The sequence below is a fragment of the Pipistrellus hanaki genome, assembly GCF_964339955.1.
Source record: "Pipistrellus hanaki genome assembly, chromosome: 16".
Lineage (NCBI taxonomy): Eukaryota > Metazoa > Chordata > Mammalia > Chiroptera > Vespertilionidae > Pipistrellus > Pipistrellus hanaki.
This window is the reverse complement of record NC_140518.1, coordinates 18,812,891-18,826,060: the sequence shown is the minus strand read 5'-3', so window position 1 is coordinate 18,826,060 and position 13,170 is coordinate 18,812,891. Positions and strand designations below refer to the sequence as shown.

Sequence of the window (13,170 nt, the reverse complement as noted above, 5' to 3'; positions counted from 1 at the left end):
TGACTGAAGTCAGTAGGCTTGAATTTGGGGAGACCAGGACTGATAAAGCAGCTGGGGGAGGGGGGAGCAAGCAGGCCTCAGTGTTCCAGACTGTCTGATTGAGGATGTGTCCCAGGGGAAGACAGGACCAGCCCGGAGATGGCCAACCAGTTCCAGCCGCTGAGTCCAGCTGGGTGGGAGCTATGAGGGTGGTGTATGTCCCCCCGGTTCCCAGCCTTCCTTCCCTTTCTCCCCAACACCCTCCACCCCACCACTTCCTAACCATAAACAGTGCAGCCCAGGCCCCCAGAAGCCTCTGGGCGTCTCTCTGCATCCACCCAGACTCTGCCCAGCCCTGCGAGGGTGCCACTGGCCTCAGCATCATCTCATCCAGCCCTGACTCCAAACCCAACAGCCCACCCTCGGTCCAAATAAAGGGGGTGCTTTCTGCATGTCACCAACAACGACACTGTCATTCACCGAGTGCTTACTGGGCACCAAGCGCCGCTGAGCCCCTCACTTGTTGACCTCATCTACTCTTCATACCACCCCGTGAGGCAGGTACTATTACCCCACTTACCAGAGGGGGAAAGCGAGGCCCAGAGAGGTTAATGAGCTGCCCAAGGGCACCCAGCAGTGGCACGGCTGGATGTGAACCCAGGCTGGCCTCCCTTAGCCTGCACTGTGTTTAACCCCGATGCAGCAGGAGTTCTTTGTAGGGCACCCCTCCCTGCCCTGCTGCCCCCTCCAACGCCCTCCCTCGGGAAATTCTTTGGTTTTCCCCGTTTGTGGGCAAACGGATACGAAGCTAGATGTAGGAGTCGGTGTCTGCAAAGCATGAGCCTCGGGCAGATCCCTCTCTGAGCCCAGCCCAGCCTCAAGACCGACCACAGGCTGCCTGCCGCCCAGTGTCCCCAGCCCTGCTCCATCTCTAAGCATAGCCTCCTAGTCCCTACCCTCTGCATCCCACCAAGCCCTGCAGCGTGGGGGCAAGAGACGCCTGGGCCGTGCATGTCTTTCAGAGCCCTCAGTACGTTGGAAACACCACTGAGATCACCATTTGGAGATCACGCTAGAGACCACCGGAACTATTGGGTCGGCAACTAAGTAATTGCGGGTTTCACACATATATGGCTTCAGTTGAATTTTTAGGTTTGCAGACGTAGTACAAATGTAAAACACATTTTGTTATTTGATAGTTGGCTATTCAGCTGTTAATCAGTAAAAAAAGTTTTTTGATCTGTTTTGTAGTTTTCATTTGGCGTTCGTTAAAAAATGGAAAATCAAAAGGAACATTTTCGTCATATTTTGCTTTTTTATTTCCTCAAAGGGAAAAACGCATCGCAAGCTCATAAAAAGTTATGTGCTGTTTATGGTGACGAAGCCTTAAAAGAACGGCAGTGTCAAAATTGGTTTGCCAAATTTCGTTCTGGTGATTTTTCACTCAAAGATGAAAAACGCTCTGGTCGTCCAGTTGAAGTTGATGACGCCCTAATCAAAGCAATAATCAATTCGGACTGTCACAGTACAACACGTGAGATTGCAGAGAAGCTTCATGTATCACATACATGCATTGAAAATCACTTAAAACAACTTGGCTATGTTTTAAAACTCGATACATGGGTTCCTCACGAAATTAAAGAATCACAGTTAACGCAACGCATTAGCAGCTGCGATTTGCTAAAGAAACATAATGAAAGTGATCCATTTTTAAAACGACTGATAACTGGCGATGAAAAATGGGTTGTTTACAACAATATCAAGCGGAAAAGATCGTGGAGCAGGCCAGGTGAACCAACTCAAACAACATCAAAAGCTGATATTCATCAAAAGAAGGTTTTGTTATCAGTTTGGTGGGATTACAAAGGAATTGTCTACTTTGAACTCTTACCACCCAACCGAACATTCAATTCTGATGTCTACATTGAACAACTAACGAAATTAAACAATGCAGTTGAAGAAAAGCGGCCCGAATTGACAAATCGAAAAGGTGTTGTATTCCATCATGACAATGCAAGGCCACACACATCTTTGGTCACTCGGCAAAAATTAATGGAGCTTGGTTGGGATGTTTTGCCACATCCACCATATAGTCCTGACCTTGCACCATCTGATTACTTTTTGTTTCGATCTTTACAAAACTCCTTGAATGGTAAAAATTTCAATAATGATGATGATGATGTCAAATCGTACCTGATTCAGTTTTTTGCTAATAAAAACCAGAAGTTTTTTGAACGTGGGATTATGATGCTGACTGAAAGATGGCAAAAGGTCATTGATCAAAATGGGCAATACATTACAGAATAAAGTTATTTAGTTCCATGAAAAAATTGTCTTTGATTTTCTTTTAAAAATCCGCAATTACTTAGCTGCCGACCCAATACAACAAGCCTGTCTTGAGCCCAGTGCCCCCGGAGGGGACTGCAGCTGGTCTCACTTCCTTCTTTTTTAATTTTGGCAAAACACACCTAAGACAGAACGTGCCATCTCAACTGTGTCCAAATGCACAGTTCCGTGCCACTAGTGCCCTCACAATGTGCAACCATCATCACCACCTGCATCCAGAACCTGTCCATCCCCGAATGGAAACACCATACCTTCAGCACTCACTCCCACTCCTCACTCCCCCAGCCTCTGGCCACCACCAGCCTGCTTTCTGTCCCCACAGACTTGCCTGTTTTCCACATTTCATAGAAGTGGAATCATACAACACTTGTCCTTTCGTGACTGGCTTCTTTCACTTAGCACAGTGCTGTCAGGGTCCACCCACGCTGTGGGAGCCTGAACCAGAACTTCATTCCTTTGAACGCCTGCTTTCCATGCTCTTGGGTATATGCCCGGGAGTGCAACTCCTGGGTCAAATGTAACTGTTTAGCGTCCCGAGGACCCACCAAAGTTCTCCGCTAGGGCTGCACCATTTTACATTCCCAACAGCAGTGTGAGGATCCCAGTTTCTCCACGTTTCTGTCAAAACTGGTTATGATCCAGCCACCCCCATGGGTGTGTTGGTCCCTGGTTTTTCAAGATTAGAGACTCCCTGAGTGGACAGTGGGGGACCCGGTGAGGGAACAGTCTGAGCATCAGTAATGGGGGTGAGGGGGTTGTGGAGGGAAACAGGAAGTTTGATTATCACAGAGCTCGGTAAGGGGCTGGCTAGCCCTGCTGTGCCTAGCACCTGGGTGCTCGGATGCAGAGGTGCACCCAGTCTAGACACCCCTACACTCCAAAAAGAACGACTCAGCCAAGTGTCTCTCCTCTCACTGCCCAGACCAAAGCACCAGTCCTCCCTTTGCAAGGGGAGCCCAGCAGAGGGGCAGCCGGCACCTCCTCCCTCGTTCCCAGCTCCATCCAGGCTACACGCACAGTCGGTTGCTTCTGTTCCCTAATGCGTTTCTGACAGTTAACTTGTCATTGTAATTACTGGTTTGTAATCTAATTAAACATTATATTAATGGATGAATCAGGAGTACACAAACGACGAGCGATACTGTTCCTTTTGAAAACTCAGCTAAATGTTTTGAAAGACACGATCTGCATTGGACAAAAAAAAAAAAAAATAGCTGTCAAGTGAGATGTGGGTGAGACAGATGTAAATAACTGGGTGGGCAGAGGTTGTCAGCGTCTATGTGGTTCCACCTTTCAGCCACTTTGCAAGGTCCTTTAAGCTCCCTCTCCCCCTCAGAGTCCAAGGCTGGACGGTGGAGAGGGCGTCCTCTCGGTGTCACAAGAGAGGTGACTCGGAACTACCCGGGTGGACACAAAACTGAAGGAGAGGCCTTGAGGAAGGTCAGGGACTGTATGCCGACTCCTTGGAAGTTAAAATGAAATGTGCTTTATGGATTGAATTGTGTTCCAAAAAAATGACATGTTGGAGTCCTAACCCCAGTGTCTATAAATGTGACCTTATTTAGAAAGAGGGTCTTTGCAGATGTAATCCAGTTATGATAAATTCATTGGCTGGGTCCTAATCCAATATGACTGATGTCCTTATAAGAAGACAAGAGGCACAGAGACACCCAGGGAGAAGGCCATGAGCAACACAGGTCGAGACTGGGGTGGTGTAGCTACAAGCCAACCCCAAAGGAACACCAAGGATTGACAGCCACCCCCAAAATCAGGAGGAGGGAGGAAGGATTCTACCCATGGTCTCCAAGGGAGCATGGCCCTGCTGACACCTCGATTTTGGACTTTTGTTAGTGTGCTCAGGCTGCTGTACCTAATATTATAGACAGAGGGGCTTAACCAACAAGCACTTATTTCTCGCAGTTTTGGAAGTCCAAGATCAAGGTGCCAACGGATTCCGTTCCTGGAGAGACGGCCACCTTCCTGCTCTGTCCTCACAGGATGGAGAATGAGAGCCTCTCTCTCCTGTCTGTTCTTATAGGGGCATCAATCGCATTCATGACACAATTATAATACCTGCCAAAGACCTCACCTCCAAGCCCATCACACTGGGAATCAGAGGTTAAACACAGGAATCGTGATGGGAGTGGAAGGGGCTGGGGGGAGCACACACAAACACTTAGCCCCTAGCAGACTTCCAGCCTCCAGACTGTGGGAGAATTAACTCCTGTGTTAAGCCACCTGGTTTGTGATCATTTGCTAAGGCAACACAATGTGAAAAGTCTGTAGGTAACTTTGTGAAGATTCCCTTCGTGAATCTACTTTTTCCGTAACCCCATCTCCCACCCGGTCCCACAAGGTCTGAGCACACCGCACAGCACAGCACAGCACAGCGTGTTGGCCGGAGGCTCAGGGCCCCACAGCCTGGATTGGCATCTCGTCTCTACCACGGATGAGGCGCGTCGGAAAAGTCTCCTCACTGCCCCGTGCCTCCGTCCCTTCTGCTGTAAAACAGGGTCGCTCACTCGCGCATACCATGCGTATTTCCCTGGCATCGCTGTCTATACCAGAATCCAGAAGCAGCAGCTGAGAACAGACAAGGTTCCTGTCCTCACAGATTTCAACCAGCAGGAGATGGAAAATAAACAAGGAAATCAATAAACAAAGCATAGATCTGTGATACGTGCTTTGCAGACTACAGTACATCCCGAGTTGTGATCGTGACCTGCTGAGAAGCGGGGCTGTTTTCTCCTGGCGTTGGTGGTGGGAGGTGTCACTGGGGTCCGGGCCTGAAGGACACACACAAGCGGCAGGTGAGGCTTTGGGGCCGAGAGCTTCTGGCCCCGCAGCACTCAGGGAGCCTCGGGGTCACCCACCCACAACACAGGGGTGTTCAGGTGAGTGTTGAGCTAACGTAGCAGAGACCACCATAAGGCAATGAATGGCTTCAGGAAGAGAATGGATCACCGTCCACAGTGAGCACCCCAGGCCACCGCTCCGTGCGGACATCCGGGACCCAGTTCCTTCCACCCCGTCCCTTAGGACAATGTCCTCTTCTCCACAGTCAGTGACCCGCACGTGTCCGTGACTGCTCTGTGAGAGAGGGAAAGAGATGGACAAGGAGCCCACAGAGCCCCTCTGAAGGGGTCACATTATTTCTGTTCAATTCCATGGGCAAGAAATGGCCACGTGGCCGTTCCTAAGACCAGGGGAGGCTGGCAAAAAAAATCCTGGTCACTTACTGGTAGAAAGGGGCATGGGTTTGAAGGCCAGCTCACAGCCTCTAGAACTATCTCCTTGCAGACACACAATGAGGACAGATGAAGTATCTGGCACTTTGTGGGAGTTTGACAAAAGCTCACAATATCGTGGAGGTCAGGGCCTCCGAAACTCTGCCCCAACGTCCTCATCTCTTTGCAGCTAAGGAAACAGGGGCAGAGGAGAGGCACCTGCCGGGGTCACCCAGCAGGTAAGGGGCTAATACTGGTCCCGAGTCCTATCTGGGATCCTCAACCCCATCCTCCCACATGTGATTTCACATTACCTGGCTCAGCCCCACCTGGGATTGGGCAGAAAGCAGGGACCCAAATGACCCCTCTACCCAGAGGTGGTGTTGGGGGACAGGACCTGAGGGACCCTGTTTTCTGCCGCGTGGGCACAGCTTTATGACTGGGTAGGTGTGGCCCTGGTTTCTGGGATGGGAGGCCACACTGCTCTGTGACAGAGGGCCACACCCACGCCCTGGGAGAGGGAGCTGGGCCGTGAGCAGCTGTCAGGTTGGGCTGGCTGAGGAGGATGGCGTGCCTGGGTTACCTTCTCCTCCTCCTCCTCCTTCTCGCCAGCACAGTGGCCCAGGGCGAGTATGGCGTGGTCCACGTGGTGTCACAGAACTGGAGCAAGGACTACTGCGTGTTGTTCAACTCGGACTATGTCACCCTGCCCCGGGACCTGAGCCACGCCCCACTCCTGCCCCTGTATGACGGCACCTCGGCATCCTGGTGCCCTGGCGAGGACGCCACCCACCAAGCCCAGCCTAGCTCCCCCAGCCAGCGGCCCCTCCGCCGGACCACCGCCATGGTCATGAGGGGCAACTGCAGCTTCTACGCGAAGGGCTGGCTGGCTCAGGGCCGAGGCGCCCACGGGCTGCTCATCGTGAGCCGGGCCAGCGGACAACAGTGCGCAGACACCACCCTGGCGTCCCGGGACCCCCACAAGCCCCTGCCGGACCTCACCATCCCGGTGGCCTTGCTCCGATACTCGGACATGCTGGACATCCTCGGCCACACCCACGGGGGCGCCGAGGCCCACGTGGCCTTGTACGCGCCTCCGGAGCCCATCCTCGACTACAACGTAGTGGTCATCTTCATCCTGGCCTTGGGCACCGTGGCCATGGGCGGCTACTGGGCCGGCCTGACCGAGGCCGATCGGCTGCAGCGGCGCCGGGCCCGAGGAGGAGGGGGGCCCGAGGGTCACAATCGGCAGGAAGCGGCGGCAGCCCAGGGCGGGCAAGAGGAAGACGACGACGACGAGGACACGCCTGTGGACTTCACACCGGCCATGACGGGAGCGGTGGTCGCCATGTCCTGCTCCATCATGCTGCTCCTCTACTTCTTCTACGACTCCTTCGTCTACGTCATGATTGCCATCTTCGGCCTGGGCGCGGGCACCGGCCTCTACGGCTGCATGGCCCCACTGCTGCGCTACCTGCCCCTGCAGCAGTACCAGTGGCCCCTGCCTGGCCGCCGGGCCTGTCTGCGGCTGCCCCTGCTGCTGCTGGCCGGCCTGTGCGCGGCGGTGACCGGCCTCTGGGTGGCCTACCGCAACGAGGACCGCTGGGCTTGGCTCCTGCAGGACGCGCTGGGCATAGCCTACTGCCTTTTCGTCCTGCAGCGCGTGCGGCTGCCCAAACTCAAGAACTGTACCTTCTTCCTGCTGGCCCTGCTGGCCTTCGACGTCTTCTTTGTCTTCATCACGCCCCTCTTCACCAGGACCGGCGAGAGCATCATGGTGGAGGTGGCCTCGGGCCCGACAGATTCCTTGAGCCACGAGAGGCTGCCCATGGTGCTCAAAGTGCCTCAGCTGAGCTTCTCGGCCTTGACCCTGTGTGACCAGCACTTTACCATCCTCGGCTTCGGTGACATCGTGGTCCCAGGCTTCTTGGTTGCCTATTGCCATCGCTTTGATGTGCAAATGCACTCACACCAGGTCTATTTCATGGCCTGCACCGTGGCCTACGCCGTGGGCCTGCTGGTCACTTTTGCTGCCATGGTCCTCACGCAGATGGGCCAGCCTGCCCTGCTCTACCTGGTGTCCAGCACCCTGCTCACCAGCCTGGCCGTGGCCACCTGCCGCCAAGAGCTCATCCTCTTCTGGACTGGCCAGGGCAGAGCCAAGACACCTGCCCAGCCCACAGCAGGGCTCTGTGGCATTCATCCAGAGGGCTCCAAGCAGCAGCAGGAGGACACGGCAAATGTCCACACAGTCAAGGAGTCTGAGGGGGCCACCAACCTTTTGGCAGGGGACTTAGATAGCAACTTCAGGGAGGGCACAGCCAGGATTGTCACCACATCTGAGGACGAAGCCACCAGTCTGGTTGGCAACAGTGACAGCTCCGAGGGCTGGAGTGATGCCAACCTGGACTCTGATGAGCTGCTTCTTGCCTCCCCCAGGGCCTCGGAGGACCTGATGCCGCTGATGCCACTGATGCCATCATCCTCAGAGCTGGACCACGCACACACCCATGCCCATGCCCAGGCACAGGCACAGGCACAGGCCCAGGCACAGGCTCAGGCCCAGGTTCCGGCCACTGACATGCCCTGGAGGAAGCTGCACAAAAGGAGGGGTTTTAAGGTAAAGAAGAGCATGTCAACTCAGGCTCCCTTGTGAACCAGGCCCTGGTGCATATGCCTCCAAAAGGGTTGGTAGAATATCACAAAGCAAAGACACACATGGCAAAAAGAAATCAGGGCATTAAAGATATTCCAGATCTACCTAGCAGAGCCTCTTTGTTTGTCAGGATGATGAGAAAGCAGCCATGGAATAAGTCCACACAGGGCCTAGAGGGTCCTTAGAATAGGGCACCACCCCACATCATGCAGAGGGGGAAACTGAGGCTCAGAGAAGGCACACGACTTACACAAAGTTACTCAGCTAGGCCAAGATATTCTCCTAGAGCTTTCCAGGCAGTGATTTCTTCTACCCCTGCCTCCCCAACACCCACCCCAAGTCAGAGCCGCAGCTCCTTAGCCTGGTAGGCCCCATCCTGCCCTGCAGCCCAGCCCAGCTTCATTGCCCATCTCTTCTTCATGCTCAAGGCCAACTGAACCATTACTATTCCTTGATCACACCATGTCTTCTCCATCTCTTTCCGCACATGCTGTTCCCTTTGGCTAGGATGCCTTCCCATTCCAGACAGATTCCCCAAACCATCTCCCTGGCTCACTAAAACACTCCTCAGTGTCCTACAAGCATCAGTTCACATCCATCCTTTCTGGTAAACGACCCTGCTCAGTGCATCCTGGACAGCAGGAGCACGCCCAGGTGTGTCTGCACATACACTGAGTGTGCACCTGCTGCATGCATTACCTGCTGCACATACACTAAGTGGGCACCTGCTGCATGCACATACACTGAGTGGGCACCCAGGGAGGCTACTGTCCAGCTGGGGGGTGGATAGGAAGTGGAAAACAGACAAGAAACAACCTGAGAATTGTCTTGAAGTGGAAGACAGAAGGGGTGGAGCTGGAGTGGAAGAACTGAGACCATAGCTCTATTTTCCATGCTTCCTTCATTGACTCTGGAAAGTAGACAAGTCTCTTAACCCTCTGGGTCTCAATGTCTCATCTTCAAAATGGGACTTACCATGCCATGTCCACCTGAAGACAGGGGCATGGACAAGGTGATCTCTTGGGTGACACACGTACACACTCACACTGGAGCATTTATTTACCAAACACACCGGCATGTTTTTAGGCAATATGGTGTTTATATGTTGCTTCAGCAGAGTGCACAAACTCTGGGTTGAGGGAAGGCTTCCTAGAGGAGGTTACTGCAGGTGAGACAATCATAGCCTGTGCGCAGAGTATGGTACAGTGGTTAGGGTTCTAGAGCCAGTTGCCCACAGAAGTTCCTGCTCTACTACTGAGCCGTACTATGTCATTGAGCAAGTGGCTTAACCTCTCTGGGCCTCAGTTTCCTCATCTGTAAAATGGGATAATAATTGGATCCACCATAGGGTTTTGGTGAGGTTTGAATGTGTTGGTGTATGTAAGGTGATTGACACCATGCCTGCATGTAGGATGAGCTCTATGAATGTTAGCTCTATTTATATTGTATCCCTTCATGAAAGCCTTTCAGAATCAAATCCTACAAGGCCTTTGAGTTCTGGCCCTGACTTCCTCCCCACTACCCTCCACACATGGTGTTCCTGCCCCTACCATCACGAGGGAGTGGACAGCAGATCCCACCGCATCTGTCTTCCCCCACAGGGCCCTCCCACAAGCTGGCTCCTCTCCCTGGAGCTTTGCCCTCCTTCCTCCTCCTCCTCCTCCAGAATTGGGCCTGGCCAGTCCTTTTCCTCCAGTCCAAGCTCAAATGCCCCCACCTGGGGAAGACCTTCCATGATAATCCTTTCTAAACTAACCCTCCCAGCCTCAATCATGTCACTGTACACCTGTCTGCCGGTTTTTTCATCTCCCCCAGTGGATTGTCAGCTTCATGAGGGCAGAGACCACTCCGTCTCATTCAGATGAGTAATTCCAGGGCCTAGAACAAGGCCTGGCATGTAGTAGGCGCTCAATTTATGTTTGTTGGAGGAAGGAAGGAAGGAAGGAAGGAAGGAAGGAAGGAAGGAAGGAAGGAAAGAAGGACCCATCTTGAACCATAGGGGAAGAGGGGACACTGCAAGGTAAGATGCCCAGGCCACATCCCTGAGTTCCTACAGGGCCTAGTGAGTGTGGAGATGAAACTCTAAGGGACTGGATGGGGACTGGGGGTGGGAAGTTATGGGGCTGGAGAGGGTTCGGCTAATGGGAATCTTTTAAAAAGCCCTACTTGCCCTAACTGGTTTAGCTCAGTGGAGAGAGCATCGACCTGAGGACTGAAAGGTCCCAGGTTCAATTCCAGTCAAGGGCATGTACCTTGGTTGCAGGCACATCCCCAGTAGGAGGTGTGCAGGAGGTGGCTGGTTGATGTTTCTCTCTCATTGATGTTTCTACCTCTCTATCCCTCTCCCTTCCTCTCTGTAAAAAAATCAATGACATTTTTTTAAGCCCTACTTCCTGGTTCCCTTGGTACCTGAAGGCCTGGGCTGGACAAGGGCAGTGTGAGGCACCAGGGCCAGGACCCTGACAAAGGTGTTGACAGTCCCTCCTAATGGAGCCAGAGGCCATCTGGCCTAGACAGAGGGCCCTCCGCAGGCCCTGGCTCGTCCCCAGGCCAGGCAGCCTCCCCACTGCTGATTTGCGTCACTGGCCTGCCAGGGATGGGCTATATCCCTCTCCCCCCTCACTCCCCCCCTCCATCCCCTGCCAGGCCCAAGAAGGCAGGCTGGACAGAGCCAAGCTTCTCTGTACCCTCTTACTCCCAGACTAGGGGACAAGAGAGCTCCTCTCTCCCAGAAACGTGCAGTCAGGGTGGCTCTGGGGACGCTGGACCTGAGCTCCCTGCAGTGGGGCGGATTCTCTGGGGGAAGCTCCGGCCCCGTCCACCTCTGCACACCACAGACTAAGAAAAGGGCGAGTACAAATTCCTTTACCCAACAGAGGCAAACACTCAGAGAACATTTCTTCTACAAAATGGGGAGAGTAACCTCAGGGGCTGAGCCTGGGCTCCCAAATGCGCATAGTTCCGCTGCTGCTGCTGCTCTGTGATGACCCAGGGTCCCCTGCCCCAGAGTCATGCTCCCCTGAACTTCAGGCTCAGCCTCACTTTGCCAGTCCCCTTCCCAGGACTGGACCAAACCCAGTTGGTGTCCAGTCAGAGGTGCCCAGACTGGCAGCCCCCACCTGAATGCCAGAGGAACACAAGGTACTGCACATGAGTATGTATACCCACATACATGCATGTACACACGTGCCCACATCTGTACTGTATCCTCAGGCATACATGCACATATACACATATGCCCCTTCACATCCTACACACACGTATGTACACATATGCACCCGAGCATATAGATACTGAACACTCCCATATATCTGTGGACACCCTACTACACACACACACACACACACACACACACACACACATCTGGGCTCGGACATATTCTGCTAGTCTCTTCAGATCCTGCCTTCCCCTCCAGGCTATCCTGAGCCTGTGGGAGTGGGAGTGCTGATGCCTGGACTTCCTACCCCCGATGGCAGGGTGGCCCTTTCCTGGAAAGGCAGACACTGAGACACAACATGCAGACCCCCTTTGAGGAGGATGGCTGGCCAGCAGCCTCCTGCAGGGACTGTCTCAGCTTTCCAGCCCAAGTTGCTCTTCGGGGAGATGGGGACATGGAGAGCCAGCTAATGATGAAGCAAGACAGCAGCACCAGGCCCTGGCATCAGCCCGCAACTCCTCCTCTCACAGGCCGGCATTGCGGAATGATGCCAGGTTGCTGGGCTGGCAGAGATGGCGGCAGGCCTGCATCCCAGTCTGATGCCCGCCCCCTGCACTCACTGCTTCCTCCTTCTCTCCTTCTGCATTCTGAACGCATCTCAGAATCTGCTCCCCGAAGAGCCAAACCTGTGACAGGTGAAACGTAAGATGGGGCCAGGGAAGGAACAGCCTCCCAAGGCCATCCTAGGGGTCCCGGTGGCCCAGTCCCAGCTCTGAGGCTGTCTTTGCTCAGGCTGCCCAGCCATTATCTCTGTGGCTTTAATTTCAGCAAGAACCCCATGAACAAAATAGGCACAGGCTTGGCTTTTCAGTTAATGAAGCATTTGGTAGTCTGGACTCCCTGGATCGTGAGACCAGCAAGGACCCACGAGCTGTTCTAATCCACAAATGAGGAAAGGAAAGCCCAAGGAGGATCAGGACTTGCCGGACTTCACACAGCAATGAAACAGCAGAAACAGAACAACTCTGTGCTTCTGCCTCCCAACCCAGAAGCTGGGTCAGCTCCTATCAATACCCCCATCCCCTCCACACACCCTGGTCTGCAAGACGTGTCTCCCCGGGAAAACTCTGCATCTACCCACTTTGCCCGTGCCCCTCAGTAGGGACAGCCCTCCATTCTCACCGAGCAGTTGCGTGTGTTGTTTGATAAGGAAGGTTGGTGATTCAGCATCAAGCATCTCCTCAGCTAGGCAAGGGGACACGGCTGGACTCTGAGCCACTGAGACCTGGGTTCAATGCCCTGTGTTGCTACTCACTTGACACTTTACAACGGAGACCACCCTATTATGCCTCAATATCCTTGCTGGTAAAATGAGCTGCTAAGACGACACTGTGGGTTTGTGGTAAAGATCAAATGAGGTGAATTATGTATATAAACAGCTAACATTTGCCAAACACTAACAACAGTTAGTTACACATGTTATCTCATGAAATGGCGCCCAGAACGTGACAGCCCCCAAATGTTACCCTTCCCAAATCAGCTTCCAGTTCCTCGGGCTGAGCTCCCAGAGGTGGATTCCTCCTCTTCCCTTGGTCTCCCCCGCCCCTGCCCACTGGGATGTGATGTATAGGTGGTGCCTGGGGTCACCACCACTACAGAGTCAAGAAGAGGAGTCCCTCTGCAGTTTGACCAAAACAGGAAGGTTTTGTGCCTGTTTTTTTCCAGGAATCCTGAAGTTTGAGAGCTCCTGTGCTGCCACCTGCTGGTCAGTACAATAAGAGCAGGCGAGCTCACCCCCAAGAGCA

The 13,170-nt window shown here is 53.5% G+C and overlaps 1 protein-coding gene across 1 annotated transcript; it reads left to right on the top strand.

Annotated features, from left to right (window-relative positions):
* Positions 1-6,117: 6,117 nt before the first annotated feature.
* On the top strand, positions 6,118-8,208 carry SPPL2C (signal peptide peptidase like 2C; the record flags this gene model as incomplete). The annotated part of the gene is made up of 1 exon (XM_084863970.1): positions 6,118-8,208. One exon carries the CDS (start codon positions 6,118-6,120, stop codon positions 8,206-8,208), a length of 2,091 nt encoding a protein of 696 aa, XP_084720096.1.
* Positions 8,209-13,170: the final 4,962 nt, after the last annotated feature.